The sequence below is a fragment of the Miscanthus floridulus genome, chromosome 7 (assembly GCF_019320115.1).
Source record: "Miscanthus floridulus cultivar M001 chromosome 7, ASM1932011v1, whole genome shotgun sequence".
NCBI lineage: Eukaryota > Viridiplantae > Streptophyta > Magnoliopsida > Poales > Poaceae > Miscanthus > Miscanthus floridulus.
The window spans coordinates 48,595,889-48,617,697 of NC_089586.1; the positions used below are offsets into that span (position 1 = coordinate 48,595,889).

At 50.3% G+C, this 21,809-nt stretch overlaps 1 protein-coding gene across 3 annotated transcripts; it reads right to left on the reverse strand.

Annotated features, from left to right (window-relative positions):
• Positions 1 to 11,594: 11,594 nt before the first annotated feature.
• Positions 11,595 to 21,754, reverse strand: LOC136466961 (spermine synthase-like). Of its 3 annotated transcripts, none has more exons than XM_066465503.1 (12): positions 21,597 to 21,754; positions 21,022 to 21,239; positions 20,867 to 20,911; positions 19,596 to 19,672; positions 19,392 to 19,514; positions 19,108 to 19,212; positions 18,953 to 19,025; positions 18,742 to 18,813; positions 18,285 to 18,480; positions 17,073 to 17,202; positions 12,209 to 12,283; positions 11,595 to 12,085 (listed from the first exon to the last, which is right to left on the reverse strand). In XM_066465503.1, exons 2-12 carry the CDS (start codon positions 21,206 to 21,208, stop codon positions 12,011 to 12,013), a joined length of 1,158 nt encoding a protein of 385 aa, XP_066321600.1. In that variant the 5' UTR covers positions 21,209 to 21,239; positions 21,597 to 21,754; the 3' UTR covers positions 11,595 to 12,010. The 3 variants fall into 3 exon arrangements, with proteins under 3 accessions (XP_066321600.1, XP_066321599.1, XP_066321597.1); XM_066465502.1 differs by having other exon boundaries at positions 21,022 to 21,437; positions 21,597 to 21,752; XM_066465500.1 differs by lacking the exon at positions 21,597 to 21,754 and having other exon boundaries at positions 21,022 to 21,555.
• Positions 21,755 to 21,809: the final 55 nt, after the last annotated feature.

The window sequence follows — 21,809 nt, forward strand, 5'->3', positions numbered from 1 at the left end:
ACCTCGGCGTCGGCCATCTCCTGCGCCCGGGAAGTATCGTCGGAGGAGATCAGAAGGACCTCCACCTCCCGGGCGCTCTCCCGCAACGACGGCGGGCCTTGAACCAAGGGTGCCACCGAAGCCTCCGCCGCCTTCATCTCCACTTCCTGGGCCGACGGCCTCACCACGATCACGTCGGCCTCGGTGGTCCTCGGGGGCTCCTGGCCTCCGCCATCGTGGCCTCGGTGGTCCCGGGGGCTCTGGCCTCCACCATCGTGGCCTCAGGTGGTCCCAGGGGCTCCGGCCTCCGCCATCTTGGCCTCGGTGGTCGCGAGGGCTCCGGCAGCCCGCCGCAGCGGCCTCGATGGTCCTGGGCGCCCCGGCCTCCGCCGCCTCGGCCTCGGAGACCAAGGGGGCCTCGACCTCGGCGGCCTCGGCAACTGAGGGCACTTCGACCCCATCCGACTCACGGGCCTCACCCTCGTGGGGCGTAGGCGCTCCCTCCCCTGTCCGTGTTGAGGGCTGCCTCGGTAGCCCCTCCTTGGGTGGCCTGGCTCCTTCGGGTCAGCCCTTGCCGACGCCACGCCACGTTGTAGGGTGGCTTGTGCACTCCGCCACCCAGTGGGGCGGTGGAACCTGGAGGTTCACCTTGAGGCCTTAAGGGGCGCCAAGGTAGGCACCTCCGCAGGTCCCTTCCGACTAAGACCAGAACACTTGCATGGGTCAGCACGAGACCGAAGAACACATGGAAAACGTCTGCGGCTCTACCAAAAATACGCTTACCTCGAGCGAGGCTGCAACCGCTTCGGCACGGCAACCCTCTGTCTACAAAGGCGGTGGCGGTGGCAGAGGCACGGCCTCTGTATCCGCCGGCGCCGGCCGGTCCTCGACGGACCCCGGCGCCCCCTCGGTCCTCTACGGGGGCGGTTGCGTCGCCCCCGCCGCCACCTGCTCGATGCTGCCAGTCGAGCCCACCGGGCTGACGGCACGCTTGCCCAGCGCCCGCGCCTCGAGCGTGTCGGCCTCGGCCCCAGGGCGGGCGATTGCCGACCCTAGGACAGCTCCTCCTCCCCCCCTGGGAGCGTCCGGGCTGCTTGCCGACGCCCAGGCACCGTCTCCCCTATGTCAGGGAGATGGTCCAGGGGACCCCGCCCCATCTCGCCCTCGTCATCTCCGTCCGAGGCATCCGTCGATAGCGACGGCGACAGGGACTCCTCCAACGGGAGACCGTCCTTCCTTTGCTACCGGCGACGCTCATCTAGTTTCTCGCGCCCAAGGATCTGCTTCGTGCTCTTCGCCGCCTTGGTGTCCTTCCGCTTTTTCTGCGCCTTGGCGTGCGCCCGGTTGATCGCCCGCCGCCTCGCGTCCTCGGGAACGGGCGGCGGGAGGCTCGCACGTCCCTCATCCCCTGCAGGAACGGCGAACGCGCATGAGGGAACGAGAAATAATGAGAAACGGAGAGGGCTCGGGGGCTGCGGCGGCGCGCAACTTACTAGCGAGAGGAACCCCCAGCGACGGACGCATCGCGAGGGTGGTCAAACCGCCTGCTCCTCAGCTTCGCATCCACCGTCTCCCTCACCCGGCGAAGAATTTCCTCGTCGGAGAGGGCGGAGGCAGACATCCGGATGCCCGCGATCGGCTCATCCGTCCTCATCTCGAACAGGCGCCGCCGCCGAGCCATCAGCGGCAGCACCCTCCGGCGGTGGAAGGCGGCCACGACCACAGCCGCGGTAAGGCTGCGGTCCCGCAGCCTCTGCAGCCCCTCCAGGAGCGGCTGCAGCATGGGCTGATCCTCCCTCGGGACGCCGTACTTCCACCTCTCCGGGCAGCTCCCCACAATCTGCCCAGTATAGGGGGGAAGTCCGGCGTCGTCGTTGCGGAGATAGAACCAGCTCGTGTACCATCGACGATTAGATGACGCGAGCTGGGCCGAGATGTAGAGGTGCTGGCGGTCCTGGCGCACTTGGAGAGTGCAGCCGCCGGCCCTCACCGCCTTCCTCGTGCCCGACGTACCCGTCGGCTTGGTGGTATGCCCTGCCCGGAAGATATGGAGCCACAACTCCCAATGGGGAGCAATCCCCAAATACCCCTCGCAGACAGCGACGAAGATGGCCGCCTGTGCGATGGAATTGGGGTTGAAGTTAGTGGAGCTCCACGCCATAGTAGTGCGGGAGCGCCCGCATGAACCGGTCCGCCGGAACGCCGAGGCCTGCGCTCGTGAAAGGACACGAAGCTCACGACGTAACCGTCGCGAGGCCTCGGCTCCGGCTCGCTCGACGGAGCGATCCACTCCGGCCTGTTGGGGTCAGTCACCGGACGAAGGAGTCCGCCGTCGACGAGCGACTGAAGCATCTCCACGGTGACGTCAGATGGATCCCAAGGGTCCGCCTCGATGACAACGATGTCGCCGGCCATGAGTGTGGTGGAGGGTTCGAATGCGGCGGTGAGTCTATCTCTCTCTCTCTCTCTCTCTGGCTCGCCCTTCTCCCTTCTTCTTCCCGGTGCCCGCTGCTCTAGCGACGGCTCAATGGGGGCAGAGCTAACGCAGGCAAGGTAAGGTGGGGAGGGGCGAGGCTCATTGCGTATTTATGCAGGGTAAAGGCGAAACGGACGGGCAACGAAATCGGGGAAGTTTCACCCAGATCCGATGCGGTTAACCCCGATCCAATTTTACCGCCCACGTGCCCACCTTTTCCTCATTAATCGCGGGAACAGTTACGTCCCATCCGCTGAAACCATGTCGCGCCCGACCGCTGCAGCAGGCGTCGTTCCGTCTCCCCAGAAAATTGCCTCAAAAGGCGCGCCAGCCGTTGTCGAGCCGACAGGGGAGACGCTCCCCCCACCCTATTCCTTTCAAACGAAGAAACTGGGCGCCGAGCCTATTACGGTTCAGGGGTTCGGAGGCTGGGCCCCTAAGGGTTTTGACAGCCGCCCCAGGGCAACAGAGTCAGGGACGACCGCGGGCGAGCCCAAACGGGGCCAAGGCCCAAGCAAGCGAAACGCTTGGGACGCCCTAAGTCGTGTCCGAGACTAGCAGGGAGGTCTCCGAATGGGATCCCACCGTAGGGAGGCACCGAGCCACCGGGGCCCAGCGAACGGCCTTGGCACCCACTAGAGAAACCCTCTGGTACTCTTGGAGTGCGTCTCTGGACCACTAGCCGACCCCTAGCGAACGGGGCATGGGCCTCCACTCGGACTCACCCGATAACAAATCACCGGAAATGCCACCGCTCGCCCCATTGAGGGTAGCTTGGCATATTCCACCCCTCCTTCTGAACAAAAAGGAAGCGCGAGGGTCGTACGAAAAGCCAAAGGAACCCCTGACGGTCCTCTTGCTCCGTGCAGAGGCTAGGGGGCTCCTCCTGCAATCTTGACGAGACCCAGCGACCCAGGCTCGCGCACGAGGGGGCTCAGCAAAACAACCCCTCCTTCCGAACGAAAAGGACGCGCGAGGGTCAATTCAAAAAGTCAGGGGAACTCCTGACGGCCCTCTCGCTCCGTGCAGAGGCTAGGGAGCTCTTCCTGCAGATATGCCGAGACCCCGCGACCCAGGCTCGCACCCGAGGGGGCTCGGCAAACAAACCCTCACGTGCGAGGGGCGTACAAAAAGCCAGGGGAACTCCCGACGGCCCTCTCGCTCCGTGCAGAGGCTAGGGGCTCTTCCTGCAACCTTGCCGAGACCCAGCGACCCAGGCTCGCACCCGAATGGGCTCGGCAAACAACCCCTCCGTCCGAACAAAAAGGATGTGTGAGGGTCGAACGAAAAAGTCAGGGGGACCCCTGACCGCCCTCTCGCTCCGTGCGGAGACTCGGGGGCTCCTCCTGCGCCCAAGACAAAGACAAGCGACCTAAGCCCGCGCCAGAAGTTTCGTTATATACACGATAAAGGGCATCGAGCCCGTTACGGTCCAGGGGTTCGAAGGCTGGGCCACCTATGGTTTCGACAGCCGCCCCAGAGCAACAGAGTCAGAGACGACTATGGGCGAGCCCACGTATGGCCAAGGCCCGAGCAAACAAACGCTTGGGACGCCCTAAGTCGTGTCCGAGACCGGCAGGGAGGTCTCCGAATGGGATCCCACCGTAGGGAGGCACCGAGCCACCGGGGCCCAGCGAACGGCCTCGGCACCCACTAGAGAAACCCTCTGGTACTCTTGGAGTGCGTCTCTGGACCACTAGCCGACCCCTAGCGAACAGGGCACGGGCCTCCACTCGGACTCACCCGATAACAGCTCACCGGAAATGCCACCGCTCGCGCCCATCGAGGGTAGCTTGGCATATTCCACCCCTCCTTCCGAACGAAAAGGAAGCGCGAGGGTCGTACGAAAAGTCAGGGGAACCCCTGACGGTCCTCTTGCTCCGTGCAGAGGCTAGGGGGCTCCTCCTGCAATCTTGCCGAGACCCAGCGACCCAGGCTCACGCACGAGGGGGCTCAGCAAAACAACACCTCCTTCCGAACGAAAAGGACGCGCGAGGGTCAATTCAAAAAGTCAGGGGAACTCCTGACGGCCCTCTCGCTCCGTGCAGAGGCTAGGGAGCTCTTCCTGCAGATATGCCGAGACCCCGCGACCCAGGCTCGCACCCGAGGGGGCTCGGCAAACAAACCCTCACGTGCGAGGGGCGTACAAAAAGCCAGGGAAACTCCCGACGGCCCTCTCGCTCCGTGCAGAGGCTAGGGGCTCTTCCTGCAACCTTGCCAATACCCAGCGACCCAGGCTCGCACCCGAATGGGCTCGGCAAATAACCCCTCCGTCCGAACAAAAAGAATGTGTGAGGGTCGAACGAAAAAGTCAGGGGGACCCCTGACCGCCCTCTCGCTCCGCGCAGAGACTCGGGGGCTCCTCCTGCGCCCAAGACAAAGACAAGCGACCTAAGCCCGCGCCAGAAGTTTCGTTACAGACACGATAAAGGGCATCGAGCCCGTTACGGTCCAGGGGTTCGAAGGCTGGGCCCCCTAGGGTTTCGACAGCCGCCCCAGGGCAACAGAGTCAGAGACGACTATGGGCGAGCCCACGTATGGCCAAGGCCCGAGCAAACGATCGCTCGGGATGTCCTAAGTTGTGTCCGAGACCGGTAGGGAGGTCTCCGAATGGGATCCCACCGTAGGGAGGCACCGAGCCACCGGGGCTCAGCGAACGGCCTCGACACCCACTAGAGAAACCCTCTGGTACTCTTGGAGTGCGTCTCTGGACCACTAGCCGACCCCTAGCGAACGGGGCACGGGCCTCCACTCGGACTCATCCGATAACAGCTCACCGGAAATGCCACCGCTCGCGCCCATCGAGGGTAGCTTGGCATATTCCACCCCTCCTTCCGAACGAAAAGGAAGCGCGAGGGTCGTACGAAAAGCCAGGGGAACCCTTGACGGCCCTCTTGCTCCGTGCAGAGGCTAGGGGGCTCCTTCTGCAAACTTGTTGAGACCCAGCGACCCAGGCACGCGCACGAGGGGGCTCGACAAAACAACCCCTCCTTCCGAACGAAAAGGACGCACGAGGGTCGATTCAAAAAGACAGGGGAACCCCTGACGGCCCTCTCGCTCCGTGCAGAGGCTAGGGAGCTCTTCCTGCAGATATGCCGAGACCCTGCGACCCAGGCTCGCACCCGAGGGGGCTCGGTAAACAAACCCTCACGTGCGAGGGGCGTACAAAAAGCCAGGGGAACTCCCGACGGCCCTCTCGCTCCGTGCAGAGGCTAGGGGCTCTTTCTGCAACCTTGCCGAGACCCAGCGACCCAGGCTCACACCCGAATGGGCTCGGCAAACAACCCCTCCGTCCGAACAAAAAGGATGTGTGAGGGTCGAACGAAAAAGTCAAGGGGACCCTTGACCGCCCTCTCGCTCCGCGCGGAGACTCGAGGGCTCCTCCTGCGCCCAAGACAAAGACAAGCGACCTAAGCCCGCGCCAGAAGTTTCGTTACAGACACGATAAAGGGCATCGAGCCCGTTACGGTCCAGGGGTTCGAAGACTGGGCCCCCTAGGGTTTCGACAGCCGCCCCAGGGCAACAAAGTCAGAGACGACTATGGGCGAGCCCACGTATGGCCAAGGCCTGAGCAAACGATCGCTCGGGACTTCCTAAGTCGTGTTCGAGACCGGCAGGGAGGTCTCCGAATGGGATCCCACCGTAGGGAGGCACCGAGCCACCGGGGCTCAGCGAACGGCCTCGGCACCCACTAGAGAAACCCTCTGGTACTCTTGGAGTGCGTCTCTGGACCACTAGCCGACCCCTAGTGAACGGGGCACGGGTCTCCACTCGGACTCACCCGATAACAGCTCACCGGAAATGCCACCGCTCGCGCCCATCGAGGGTAGCTTGGCATATTCCACCCCTCCTTCCGAACGAAAAGGAAGCGCGAGGGTCGTACGAAAAGCCAGGGAAACCCTTGACGGCCCTCTTGCTCCGTGCAGAGGCTAGGGGGCTCCTCCTGCAAACTTGTCGAGACCCAGCGACCCAGGCACGTGCACGAGGGGGCTCGACAAAACAACCCCTTCTTCCGAACGAAAAGGACGCACGAGGGTCGATTCAAAAAGATAGGGGAACCCCTGACGGCCCTCTCGCTCCGTGCAGAGGCTAGGGAGCTCTTCCTGCAGATATGCCGAGACCCTGCGACCCAGGCTCGCACCCGAGGAGGGCTCGGCAAACAAACCCTCACGCGCGAGGGGCGTACAAAAAGCCAGGGGAACTCCCGACGGCCCTCTCGCTCCGTGCAGAGGCTCGGGGGCTCTTCCTGCGATCTTGCTGAAAGCCCGCGACCCGAACTCGCACTTGTGGGCTCGGCAAATACGATAAAAACTTCTCACTCAATACGAAAAAAGTCCCTGGAGGAGTAAATCCACTCCTCCAGGGCCTCGGGGGCTACACCCGGCGGGTGCGCTCGCGCGCACCCACCGAAACCTCAAAAAAACAAAACACAATCCCTACAGGAGCGGCTGCAAGCCAAGTCTCGACAAACCCTCAGGGAGAATGCTCGCACTCCCCCTAAGGCTCGGGGGCTACTGTCGGATACCATAAAACGGGGTATCCCGAGCGTACACCAAAAGAGTCACTTAAACCCCATGAACAACAAAGCCAGAAGATAAGCCGTGGGTTAACCACCGGCCCCGTCCGAGCCCACGGACTCTCCGCCTCGCCTTAGGCCTCGCACGGGAGGTCTCGACGCCCTGACGAATCTCCGCCTCGCGCGAGGCCTCTCGTGGGAGGCCTCGACAAGGAGCCCAATCTCCGTCTCGTCCGAGGCCCCGTGCGTACAGCCTCGAACGAGACAGCGATTCTCCGTATCGCTCGAGGCTGGCTTGGCAATAACCCGTCGCTCCCGCCTCGACCAATCTTCCCAACAGCGCGTCACGTCCCATTAATGCGTCAACCACTCCCGCAATCTCAGCCGGACGACGACTCGACACCACGGAGTGGCCGACGGGACAAGGAGTCGCATCAACGCCATACCTGCTAGGACAAGGCGCGGCGGGGATTACCGGCCACTGTGTTCTGGCGCTGTGCCCACGATCAGCGCCTGCACTACACTGTGCCCCGTAACCCCCGCCCCGAAGACAACGCGGCATGGGAAGTCTAGTCCGGGTCATCATCGCCTCAGAATCAGCGTACAAGATCAACCGCTCCCTCCGAGCCTCGGCACTCTACGTCAGGGCCTCGGCTATCTCGAGATTCACGTCTGCCGAGACCCCCCACGGCGGTTCGGCCTAGGCACCAACCGAGCCTCAGCTTCGCGCGCAGTCAACCTACAGTGACCCGCACGCCGACCGCCACGCCCGCTTCGAGGTAGCCCTGGAGCTCCCACGACGCATAGGATCGGATGTGACCAGCGCGTCGCCCCAGTACTTGTGACCAGCGTGTCGCCCCAGTACTTCAAGGACGGACCACTCCGACGGCCACGCCACCACAGGAACAGGCTACAGGGCTCAGACATGCCGTCTCCGTTCGCACGACGCCGTGTAGTTAGCACACGTACTACCCTTGTCCCCCATTCAACTATAAAAGGAAAGGACCTGGGTCGTTTCTAGGGGAGGAACAGGCACATGCACAAGCAACACTCTGTAACACGCACGCTTCCCCGCTGCCTGAGAGCAACGTCTCAAGCACCCTGCACCGCTCCACGCCGAGACCTAGGACTAGCTCCCTCTCTCACCCCGCTTGTAACCCCCTACTACAAGCACTCCGGTGCAAGGAATACAAGATCGACCTCTCAGACTGGACGTAGAGCACCAATTGCCTGAACCAGTATAAGCCTTGTGTCTCTTTGCATCACCATCCGGGATCGGGAACACGCAGTATAAATTTACTAGTTGGTTGAGGATCCCCCGGTCCGAAACACCGACAGGCAGCAACGGGATATGGTGGACGGTTGAGGTCAGAGTTGAAAGAGGTGTCGGGGTTGGAAGGGTAGGACTCCATGGATGCGGAAGTTGTGGCGAACGGATTAAAGGAGGAGGATCCACCTATCAGTGATACCATGTAAGAGGGATAATTGATCAACCGCACATTTACATTGATCTCAGGGTATACAATTTATACAGATTACAACACAACGTGTTAGTCCTATATAGGCGCAACGATCATGTGGCATGGAGAGGAGTGCGCTAGGCATGGGCGACATGTCGCACCTGAGAGTGGCGCTGTGCCAAGTGACTGCGCCTGTCCCTTGCATGACGGCATGCGTAGACTGATTCTCTAAAAGCACAGATGAAACCAACGAACGGAGATAATCTATGATACGACTCAATCAAGAATTAAAAGATTAGAAGAGAAGCAAAGAATGTTACATTCTATTTCTGATAGGATTATCAGGTTGGCTAGAATTCAATAATTCAGGTTAATGAATTATTCTAATTCCAATCCATACAATGAATTGTTGCAACACTAGTAAACACATGATCATGTTTGTCACCAAACACACAAATAAATGCAAACTATATGAGACAAATCGAATAACTCACCACTATAAGGTTGAGAGAGAAAAACTCCCGATTCCAAAGGCCTAATGTTGTCATTTTTCTTGGTGTATATACTTCACAGCATTATCACACTTCATCAGGTGGTAAATATCTGACAGGACAGAGTTCCACATGGCACAAGTCTTTGTACCATGGAGGATAAGCATCGTCTTGCCTGTCTCAACCTGACAAAATTATCAGAGCACAAGTCAGATGCGATTCAGTCACAATAAAACACATGATGTTTTTTGTTTTCAAAGTTGTTACCATATACAAGGTTTGAAATAACCAGAACCAATTGTCTAATACCTATACCAGCTATCTAACAATTAGGTATGGAGAAGTCATGCCCTACTAGTAGCAATATCAAGTAGCAACAAAGCATTGCTTTTTCTTCAGACCAAATAGCAATCACACATACAAGCTATACAGTACTGTATATATTTACAACGCTACAGGTATGATAATGCAATGTTTCATTCTCATTGACAGCCGTGTGTGTATAAATATATTGCCGAAACGGAACATTTGAAACGTGTCTTCAGCAGACACCGAAACCCATGGAACGCCAAGCCCGTGGAAGGCATAGATAGATTTTGCGAGAGCCGCACCTAGGTTTTGGAAAGACGAAAGAGAACATGGGTGGGATGAGGTGCAGACTGCAGAGGAGGCTTACGATCTTGGGCGTGTGCTTGAGGAGCTCCCTCCTGGCGCGTTGGGTCTTGGGAACCCTGACCGCAGCCACCATCTTCTCCCTCCGCTCCGATGCAAGCCGCCGCCACGGAGAAGAAACCCCGGGCAGCAGCAGCCAGTAGCTTCGTCCTGGCGATTGAACAGAAGGGCGGCGGCGCGGCGCTGCTTATAGGCACAGGCGCACAGCCCTAATAAAACTAAAAGCCTCGCCTTTGTTGTAAATAAAATCTATTCTATTATTTATATACACAATCGTCAGGGTCGGCCCGCCCCCACGGAAAAAAAAACGTCCCCGTTTCCAATCGAAAAAACAAATACGGCAAAAAAAACCCGACAAAAAAAAGTTTCCCCGTTTTCAAAAAAATACCTTTCTAAAAAAAATATAGCAAGAAAAACGGTTGCGAAAAAAACAAATACGGCAAAAAAACTATTTCAGAAACAAACTCATCGTATACAGCAAAAAAAAAACCGTTTTCGAAACAAAATGTTCCACATCAAAAATCATATAAATGATTGATTACATGCCGATGAAACCAATCATTGAGTTTGGCCCTGGAAAAACTTGGTCTCTCCACCGACTACGGCGTGAGTCCAATCAGCAACCGCGTCACCTGTACTTAATAAATCCACAAGCGTTTTCATGATGTTCTGGATGATGTAGTCGATGAATGGACACGTTACTAGATGCCTCATCGTCCGGCACACATTGGCCCACATAAGGTCACGTGCCTCAGTGGCGGTGGCCGAAGATGGCGAAGACGAGGAGGAGTTGACCTGAGATGCCTTCCAGGACAAGGAGGTGGTAGGCGGAGACGTCGTTGACGACGGTGAAAAGGATGAAAAGGAGGTGCAGCGTATGTACTTGTAACTATCAGTGAAGTTGACGTCGTAGAACGAGACGACGCCGAGGGCAAGCAGGACACGAGGACCGGTGTGGCAACGGTGACGAAGATCATCCGTGAAACGGAGTGCCCTTGTGGAGCTTCATGGTCGCGAGGGGCGTACGCAAACGACGAGAAAAAAAAAACAAATCCTGACGGACGGATACTCCAACATGAAAAAAAGGACAAGGATGTACATAGTAGATGGAAAGATAACATGGTTCCATATGTATAAAAAAAGAAATTTATAAATAGTTTAGGGTCGTCAATATAAATTTGTGTATTAGTTTTTTAAAATTTTCGGAAAATAATCAAATTTGTCATCGTAGATGGCGTGAGTAAAAATATAGCCCTTGTGCAACGCACGGGTACATATCTAGTATAAATAAACAAACAAACAACCACCTCGTCTTCCTTCACTTGTGAGTCGTGTCTAATGGACCGGTCTGGGCTTGTTTGGTTTAGGAAATGGTAGAAGTCTATTTCACCTCCGTTGATTATGGTTGTAGTCTAATTTTAGAGGGGGGGGGGGGGGGGGGGGTGTTAGGGGGGGGGAGGGGGGGTTCTAAAACTACTTTCACCAAGTTTGGTCTACTTCATCCCTCCTAAAATAAATACACATCTTATTTATAGGAGAGTCGGACACTCTTAAGTTCGAATAAATATATACACAAAAGTACTATTTGTGTATGATGTGTGCTGGGCATCACTACAAAATATGTCCGTGCGTTACAACAAAAGCACATTTGGTTATATGATCATCTAGACGAGAATTTGATATTTGGAGTCCTTACCAAAGTCTCCACAAATATCCAAAGTCTCCAGAAATACATCAAATCGAGTAAACCATATAAATATACATGCAATCTCTACATTTATGATCTATCAACTACAAAGATAGATGATTTTGCACTACCAATCATTGTGCAATATCAGAAGATTATAACATTATGCAATTTGCACTGAAAACCAATACCTAGACTCGGTGTAAACCCCATATGCTACTAGCCTTGATTTTTATCTCACCGACACATTGTTCGTGATCAAGACGAAAACACATTTGCATCCCATGATATACCATGAGGTTGGCATCACATCTGGTGAGCAAGATTCTCTGCATGTATTACGTCACTCAAACAAGTACCGGTACAAGTGTATAGTGGAACCCCCCCGGACGACTTTGGTGGTGAGAAATGACTACCACATACTGGCGCAATACACCGCCAAAATTTTAAAAGTTAAATGCATGTGGAATTCTCATCACGTCACACACTCATATATCATACATTGCTGTCAGTTCGTCTTTTCCTTAGCATGCCAACCTCATGGCATTGTTTGGAGAATAAATTATTGACACATGATGCCTCGTTATGCGTCAAATCGCAATGCCACGCCCTCAATGCTGACGCTTATAACATGTGATAGTACGAGACTCTATCCAATGGCGATACTGGAGGTAGGGTGCCAGGAAGGAATGGTTTCTTGATATCTTGTAGTAGGTCACTGAGTCCCAGTCATGCAGTGAGAATTTCACTCTTGGATGCAAGAGTTAACTTCAGTGGTGTCGCCGCTGTTTCCTCAGCATGCTCCTGTGACATGGTGCACAAATTCTGTGCATATTAATTTATTTTCAAAATATTCTTAAACTGTGGAAACATGCAAAGTGCAAGAAGAGTAAATAAATCACTTGTCCCAATTTGAAAAGAACTTACTGTTTCAGTGGAAGCCCAATATGCTTCTAGCTCTCTCTTTGCAAAGGCCGGAAGAACAAATGCTGCCCTATGCATCTGTTCAATGATCAAAATTAATCAGGGTGAAGGAAGCTTCATGGGAGCAATCTCACATAAGAGTTGCAGTTTAATGGGTGAGCAAAAATAAGAAGAGTAAGAACCGAAGAAAAAGAAAGAGTAGGTATACCAACACCCCGATATTAACAACAACAACAACAAAGCCTTTAAGTCCCAAACAAGTTGGGGTAGGCTAGAGTTGAAACCCAGCAGAAGCAATCAAAGTTCAGGCACGTAAATAGCTGTCTTCCAAGCACTCCTATCTAAGGCTAAGTCTTTGGGTATATTCCATCCTTTCAAGTCTCCTTTTATTGCCTCTACCCAAGTCAACTTCGGTCTTCTTCTGCCTCTCTTCACGTTACTATCCTGGCTTAGGATTCCACTACGCACCGGTGCCTCTGGAGGTCTCCGTTGGACATGTCCAAACCATTTCAACCGGTGTTGGATAAGCTTTTCTTCAATTGGTGCTACCCCTAATCTATCACGTATATCATTGTTCCGAACTCGATCCCTTCTTGTATGACCGCAAATCCAACGCAACATACGCATTTCCGCGACACTTATATGTTGAACATGTCGTCTTTTCGTAGGCCAACATTCTGCACCATATAACATAGCAGGTCTAATCGCCGTCCTATAAAACTTGCCTTTTAATTTCTGTGGTACCCTTTTGTCACATAGGACAACAGATGCTTGCCGCCACTTCATCCACCCTGCTTTGATTCTATGGCTAACATCTTCATCAATATCCCCATCTCTCTGTAGCATTGATCCTAAATATCGAAAGATATCCTTCCTAGGCACTACTTGACCTTCCAAACTAATATCTTCCTCCTCCCGAATAGTAGTGCCGAAGTCACATCTCATATACTCAGTTTTAGTTCTACTGAGTCTAAAACCTTTGGACTCCAAATTCTCCCGCCATAACTCTAATTTCTGATTCACTCCTGTTAGGTTTTCATCAACTAGCACTACATCGTCCGCGAAAAGCATACACCAAGGGATGTCCCCTTGTATGTCCCTTGTAACCTCATCCATCACTAAGGCAAACAAATAAGGGCTCAAAGCTGACCCTTGATGTAGTCCTATCCTAATCGGGAAGTCATCCGTGTCTCCATCACTTGTTCGAACTCTAGTCACAACATTGTTGTACATATCCTTAATGAGTCCGACGTACTTCGTTGGGACTTTATGTTTGTCCAAAACCCACCACATAACATTCCTTGGTATTTTATCATAAGCCTTCTCCAAGTGAATAAAAACCATGTGTAGGTCCTTCTTCTCCCTATACCGCTCTATAACTTGTCTTATTAAGAAAATGGCTTCCATGGTTGACCTTTCGGGTATGAAACCAAATTGATTCATAGAGACCCGCATTATTGCTCTCAAGCGATGTTCGATAACTCTCTCCCATAGCTTCTTAGTATGACTCATCAACTTAATTTCCCGGTAATGAGTACAACTTTGAATATCTCCTTTATTCTTATAGATTGGTACCAATATACTTCTCCTCCACTCATCAGGCATCTTGTTCGATCGAAAAATATGGTTGAACAGCTTGGCTAGCCATACTATAGCTATGTCCCCGAGGTATCTCCACACCTTGTTTGGGATACCATCCGGTCCCATCGCCTTATCTCCTTTCATCCTTTTCAACGTCTTTCTGACCTCAGATTCTTGGATTCTCCGCACAAAGCGCCTACTGATGTCATCAAAAGAGTCATCCAACTGAAAGGTTGTGTCCGTATTCTCACCATTGAACAATTTGTCAAAATACTCTTGCCATCGATGTCGGATCTCATCCTCCTTCAAAAGATGCTCCCTTTCATCCTTAATGCACTTAACTTGGTTGAAGTCACTTGTCTTTCTCTCATGAACCCTAGCTATCCTATAAATGTCCTTCTCTCCTTCCTTCGTACTCAAACGTTGGTAAAGATCCTCGTACGCTCTACCCTTTGCCACACTTACAGCTCGCTTTGTAGTCTTCTTTGCCACCTTGTACTTCTCTATGTTGTCCACACTTCTATCATGGTACAAGCGTCTATAGCACTCTTTCTTCTCTTTAATAGCCCTTTGGACTTCCTCGTTCCACCACCAAGTATCTTTAGCCTCGCCTCCACTTCCTTTGGTTACTCCACACACCTCTGAGGCCACCTTCCGAATGTTGGTTGCCATCTTCTCCCACATGTTGTTTATGTCCTCTTCTTCCTTCCAAGAGCCCTCTTTGATAACCCTTTCCCTGAATACCTCTGACGTCTCCCCTTTCAGTTTCCACCACTTTGTTCTTTCAATCTTAAGCTTGTTTATCCCTACGGGCACGCACCTGAAAACGAAAGTCTGCCACCAAAAGCTTATGTTGAGAAACAACGTACTCCCCTAGTATCACCTTGCAACCCAAGCATGCTCGTTTGTCCTTTCTTCTTGTGAGGATAAAGTCAATCTGGCTAGAGTGTTGTCCGCTACTGAAGGTCACTAGATGAGATTCTCTCTTTCTAAAGAAAGTGTTGGCTATCATCAGGTCAAAAGCTACCGCGAAGTCTAGAACTTCCTCCCCCTCCTGATTCCTACTACCATACCCAAAACCTCCATGAACTGCCTCGAAACCTGCGCTTGTAGTACCTACATGTCCATTAAGATCTCCTATAAAAGCTTCTCACTACTGGGTGCAGCTCTAATCAGGCCATCTAAGTCTTCCCAGAACTGTCTCTTAGCACTCTCGTCGAGGCCTACTTGGGGGGCATACACACTAATTACGTTCAAGACCATATCACCAATGACAAGCTTGACTAAGATAATCATATCTCCTTGCCTTCTCACTCCCACCACACTATTCTTGAGGCTCTTATCAATCAAAACTCCTACTCCATTTCTATTCGCAACTGCCCTTGTGTACCAAAGTTTGAAACCTATATTGTCCACCTCCTTCGCCTTCTGACCCTTCCATTTAGTCTCTTGAACGCATAATATATTTACACGCCTCCTAGTCGCGGTATCAACTAATTCTCTTAACTTACCTGTAAGCGACCCTACATTCCAACTGCCTAAACGGATCCTAGTTGGTTCGACTAGCTTCCTTACCCTTCGCACCCGTCGAATCAGATGTGAAGACCCTTACTCATTTTTCACTACACCCGGGCGCCGATGTAGCGCGCCACTAAGGATGCGACGACCCGATCCTTGGTCACTTGACACCGTGCCCAGATCGCGACACAGCGCGTCACATGGGTGACGACCCGGCCCTTGCTCATTTAACACCATACCTGGGTTTCAATATGGCGCGTCGCTAAGAGGGTTACGCCTCAACGATTTTCTTTCGGGTTTCATCTCCATTAGAATGGCTAGATTTAACGTTGGCTCGCCACGTCTAACACAACCCTCCTCCTTTACCAGGGCTTAGGACCTGCTATGTTGAGACAACATAGGCGGAGTTAACACCCTAATATTACAAATGGAAATAGACACGACTGGATTGTACTACTGAATCGTACAAGCCGTGAACCTAACTCCTGCCCTGAACTAGTTGGTATGGCCCTGTCGTATGTTCCACTCCACTCTGACTTCATTATCATTATAACATATAAGGGACAATCAACAAAAAATAGAATTTCTTAGATCATGTCATTAAGATAAATTTTGCATACTAGAACAAATGGCAACACAGGTTACAAAATCCCAAGGCAGTGATTTAGCGCCTAGGAAGATTAAGGCTAGATTAAACACGATTAAATGTTTGTGAAATTTTTACTTTTTTAATATTCTTTTTGCTGCTGGTAGCATAATCAGGAGGTTTATATGTAATATGAATTCACTACATAGAGGTTCGCACAGCAGAGTAATATAAAGCTTAAAGCATCACATATTCACAAGGGGACAAGGCACTCAATCAGACAACCAGTAAAGAGAGAACCGAGAAGAAAATCACAACACAGACAGGGTCAAATATCGAAAGGCTTGCGAATTGGATGTCAAATATTGAGAGGCATGCGAACTCAGGGTTAAATATCGAAATTTCTCGATATAGAAGTCCTGATTTTTGCTACCTAATGGCTAAATCAGGTCTCGAAAGAGAGAGAGAGGACCAAATAGGAATTCAATTTTATGCAGAGATGACTAGGTGAGAACTATCAGAGAAGACCAAATAGGAATTCAATTTTCTGCAGAAGTGAATCGGTGAGAACTTTCAGAGCAGCACGGGAAAGCAGGGAGGATGAGCACGTGAGGAGCTGTAGAGGTGAAAGAGTCAGGGAAGGTGCACGTCGGGAGCCGGGTGGTGCTGCGGCCACAGTGATGCAAGGTGCTCGAGCTCAGATTCCCCTCGCAGCGGGCAGGGAAGCAGAAGACCCGATAGCGGTGGCTGCAAAGAGCCACGGCACAATTATTTTTTCTCCATGGGTGTACCCAGTGCAGAGAGCTCCCGCTCTGTACGGGGTCTGGGGAAGGGTGTCAGTGGCAAGCCTTACCCTCGCATGTGCAATGCGAGGAGACCGCGACTCGAACCCAGGACCTTCCGGTCACAATTATTTTTTCTCCATGACAGTTTTTTTTCCCCACTAGACGCTCTTAGTTTACAGCTTGCGGTTCTTTTTCCCGTGCTGCCATGCACCCGCACACGATCCGCCTTGCTCCAGATTTTCCCTGCTCTCGCATTTTATTGACTGCCTATGGCCTAGGCGATGCGGCAGGGGTCTACCTCGTGCCTAATCGCAATTAGACATACACGTAATTACGTTTTTCAACATACAAAATATTGGCGCGACAAATCCTATATGATTGATTAAAGAAAACAGACCTCTGAATTATAAAATCTGATCTCCCTTCCAGCTTTTGTAGCTCCTTCCACCTTTTCAATTGGATTTATAGGAGTCAGAAAGTTGACCGATGGACCTTTTTTGGCACATAGTAAAAACCCAATCACCCCACTGCAAAATTCAAGTAAACATTCTGTTAGAAGTTCGTTCCAAACAGAAACACTTAAACACAATAAAGACTTCTTTATCTAGAACTGCAAAGACTACAGCGAGCATTTGGAACAACTCACAACTAATAAGAACACCATATCCCAACCAACCTTCCACACTTAGCCCCACATTGTAAACAAAGGGAAACCAAGTAATATGGAAGTACAAAGGAAGAAATTCCAAAAACTCTTACAAAATGATTCAATCCACACAAACTTGCAGAAAATTTAACATTAATTTAGAATAGGAATTCAAGTGGGTATCCAATGTGTAATTCTGAGTCATCCCCTTAGTTCATTTTAATTCCATTTTTCTTGCTTTGAATCCGGGATTAGTTCATTTTGATGACCCAATGACCCTCCCTCCCTCTCCCGTAAGTCAAACTTCTCTAACTTTGACCAAATTTATACAAAAAAAATGGAGCAAGGAAAGACAAATCATCGTAACAAATGCTATTCTAAGTAAATGATTTTAACAATGGGCACCCATATTGTTCCATGTCATGTAAGAATAAGAATTTTAGATTAAAAAAAAACATCTCCCGCCCTCTCACTCTGATTTTGTCCTATGTCAAACTTCTCTAACTTTGACCGAATTTATAGAAAAAGATGGAGCAAGGAAAGAAAACTCATGCCAAAAATGCTATTTTAACTAAATGATTTTAACAATGGGCACCTATATTTGTTCCATGTCATTTAAGAATAAGAATTTTAGATAAACAGCTATCCATAATTCCATATGCATAGTGCATAGCTGATGCATGGATAACAAACCAAAACTAAATCTTCACACAAATAGGTGGCTGTTAGGGTTAGTACATGCAATGAAATAGAAACGACTGATACATATATTTAGAAGAAAAAGAAAATAATGAATGATACTATTCAGAGAGACCGCAACTGCGAAAACTAAAAAAATGAAATTAGAACTGTATTTTAACTTCTAAGTACACACCATTCCATCAATAATAAAAATGATCTTAGGACCAATGGAAGCAAGAAAGGATAAAGATAAGGAGACTAGAGAATAGAGAAGTGAAGAACCTTGGGTATGTTGGGACACTAGTCCATGCATAGCGTACAGAACCCTTGAAAGTTTCACAACAAATTGAAAGCATATCCTGAATCAAATGTGTATGTAACCACATACTCTCAGCTTGATTACAAAGGACGCCACCAGGCCTCAAAGCTCTAGAAATTGTCTCAAAAAAAGGCTTCTCCACAAGTTCCTGAGCAGGCCCTGCAAATACCAAAAGTAACTAAGAAAATAAGATTTGAGTCTTTGACTGAAAGTTTATAGGTCAAAGTTCTTTTTGAAAGAAAATATGAGCAAATTATTCATCATTTACACAGAACAGCATGGAGTTCAGCCGTTCAGGAGTAATACAATAGGAAGCAGAAAACCAAAATGCACAGAACAGATATACAACACCAAAGACATAGCAAAGACTTTCCATGGTACTGTGCTCAAGGAAGACAATGCATGGCAGCATAAACTCACCTATTGGATCTGATGAATCAACAATGATAGCATCATATGTCCCTTCAGGAGCATTTCTCAAGAATTCCACAGCTGAAAGTAGAAGAAAAACAATTCTTGTGAAATTACAGTTCAAGAAAAAGTATTTACCAATATCTAAAACAAATAGGAAACTTCAGCAGATATCAAAAAATAATGTACTCATCATGGCCTCATGGAATTATTGGCATACCATCGCCAACATGAAGTTGAACACGAGGATCTTCAAATCCAACAGACAAGTGTGGGAAGAAATCTCTGCAAACCTACAGAGTTCAGATCTATATCAGCAAAGTATAATTAAGCAGTTAAACTTCAAAAGTTTAAGGCATCAAAGGACAACTTTACATCAATAACTAGCTGATCAATTTCACATATGTCAATAGACTCCACTGAACTATGTCTTGATATCTCTCGAAGTACACCTCCATCACCACCACCAATAACCAAAACCTGCAAAGTAGTTCCTAAGGACATAAGTCACCAAGTTTCCATTCAAATTCAGGAAAAAAGAAATATTCCATGTGCTGAGATATAGCTGCAGAATATCTTCCAAATGAATTTCTGCTAAGCAACACAGCATTATCTATAATTTCACAATATTGATGAAAAACAAAGATCAGGAGACATACTTTTTTAGGGGATGGAATTGAACAAAGTGGTAGGTGAGTAATCATTTCCTGGTATGCACATTCATCCTTGTCAGTCAACTGAACAATACCATCAAGCACAAGGACTTTCCCATAGGTCGACGACTGCATACAAAAATTACCAGGTTATAAACAATAGAAGCCAACTGCAGTTTTTTATTTCTGGTATAAACAACTGATGTGAACCTCGAAAACTAAGACTTCTTGGTATGGTGATTTCCCCTGGTACAAGATCTTCTCCACTTTCAAAGAATTGGCCTCTCCTATATACGAGAATAAGATGAAAAGAGATATGAGAAAGTACAGCTGTTTCACTATAGGGCAAATGTCAGAAAATTACTGCAATGGAGAACAATTGGAAATTCCCTTCAATGCCAAAATAGCATATTATAGGATGCCAAACAATGTATTAAAGAAGTTAAGGACAAAGACCACACTGGGGAGTATAGCCAAAAGCCCCAAACACTGATGATACAACATTGGAACATAAATTTTAACACATTACAGGGGTCAGGAAATGAAACAAAAAGAGCCTAGGCTTTCCTGTGGAAACGACAAAACTATGCACACTACCATTGACAATTATATATATAAAAAAAACCAAAGTAGCACTCATCTGCAAATGCACTCGGTCATTCTGCCATGAGGAAAATTTACGCAGGCATGAGACATGCACCACTAGCACAGTCAACAGACTATAGAGTGTGCCTTACGATTTACAAACAAGTAAATAAGAAGAAAAACAAATCCTAACTCTGAATAACATGCACTATGCTAGATGAACTTCCTATACAAAATTTTGCGATGTACTATAAGGGTGTGCTTGTCATAATACAGATAGATACCAACTTAAGGCTCCTTTGGATCAATCATTCCCCATGGGGATTGGAGGGGATGGAGGGGGAATTCCTCCAATCCCCATGATTGATCCAAAGGAGGCCTTAGAGATGTCAAAAACCCTTCTTTGTACAAAAGCTGGACAAGTTGCACATCAACTTTCAGCAAAAAAAAGGCAGACCCAGTGCCGGAGGCTCCCACATGAGTGGGGTTTGGGAAGGAAAAAACCGAGGCAAGCCTTCCCCCTGCAAATCTGCGGAGAGGCTGCTTCGAACCCGCGACCTGGTGACTCAGTGAGACAGCTCTCACCACTGCACCAGGCCTGCCCTTCGCACATCAACTTTCAGCAAATGCTTGAATTTTCTTTCAACAAAAAGCCAGTCTAAACTCTAAACCACTTCTCACATAAATAAATTCTAGTTAAATCACTGAATGAAAATTCATTTGCAATTTTAATAATTGAGCACTGCATCCATTGAAGCATGAAGTTGTCAAGCCAATAACTACATATCTATCAGAAAAATGATATTCCGAAGACAAACAAACAATTTAACTTTTGAATTTTGGAGTAAAGTCCCTCCACATGAGGTAAACAATATTGGCAGTGGCTGGACAAGTACCTGGCCACATCGGGTTATTGTAATATTGAACTTTGCTGGCTTTACCTGCACAGGCAACAATCAGGATCAAACAAAATAACTGGTGAACAGATATAACAGTAATAAGTTGCACTGTTGTAGCATCTATGTTATCAAGCAAGACAATCAAGGCCTACCACATCGTGATCGCGGTTCAGTGAACCATCCTGAAACCACGGTAGCATGGCACTTGGCCTCAGACTCGGGAGCGGCGGCTCTCGCCTTGACACAGCAAGGGGGCAGCGGCTTGGCAGAGCCGTCACCCCCACTCCCCTTTGTCTGCACCGCCCCATTCAAACCATTTCCTGCGCCTCCAGCCTCCATGGACCCTGTTCCTCTTTGGACTTCCCAGCCTCTGGATCAAAGCAACAAACAGCACCAAGGCTAAGCGGCAAGCGATTGCAAGCACAAATCAACGAGCATCGGTGCCAGCATGGGAATGGGACGCCGAACAGGTTGCAGGGTACAGGAAAACGTGGGCCTCGAAGATGGAAACAGACGGTGTGGGCAACTACCAGCCACACCACGCCAACTTTATCTTTGCTGGTGCTGGCTACAAAGACGTGGCTAGATTAGAGCATCATAAGTCATGTTTAACCCAATCAACTTCAACTAGTCCTGATATAGCATCTAGAAAATGCTCAACTGTCTAGAAACTTCTAGAAAATACTGTGGCGTGTGGTGTAGAGGCGTGCGGGGGGGTGCTCCTTACCAGGTGGCAGATGCGCGATGGCGAAGCAGGGCGGGTTGGGGAGGAGGGGAGCGGCGGCGCGAGGGCTGAAGAAATAGAAGGGCGCCTGCGCGCGTTGCTCGGTGGTGGCGGTGGATTCTCTGCAACTTGCGACTCCTTCCCGTCTTTCCTTTTTTTTTCCCTGCTTTCCCTCTTTGGAAGAGAAAATTAAAAGATTCGATCTTTAGAAAAATA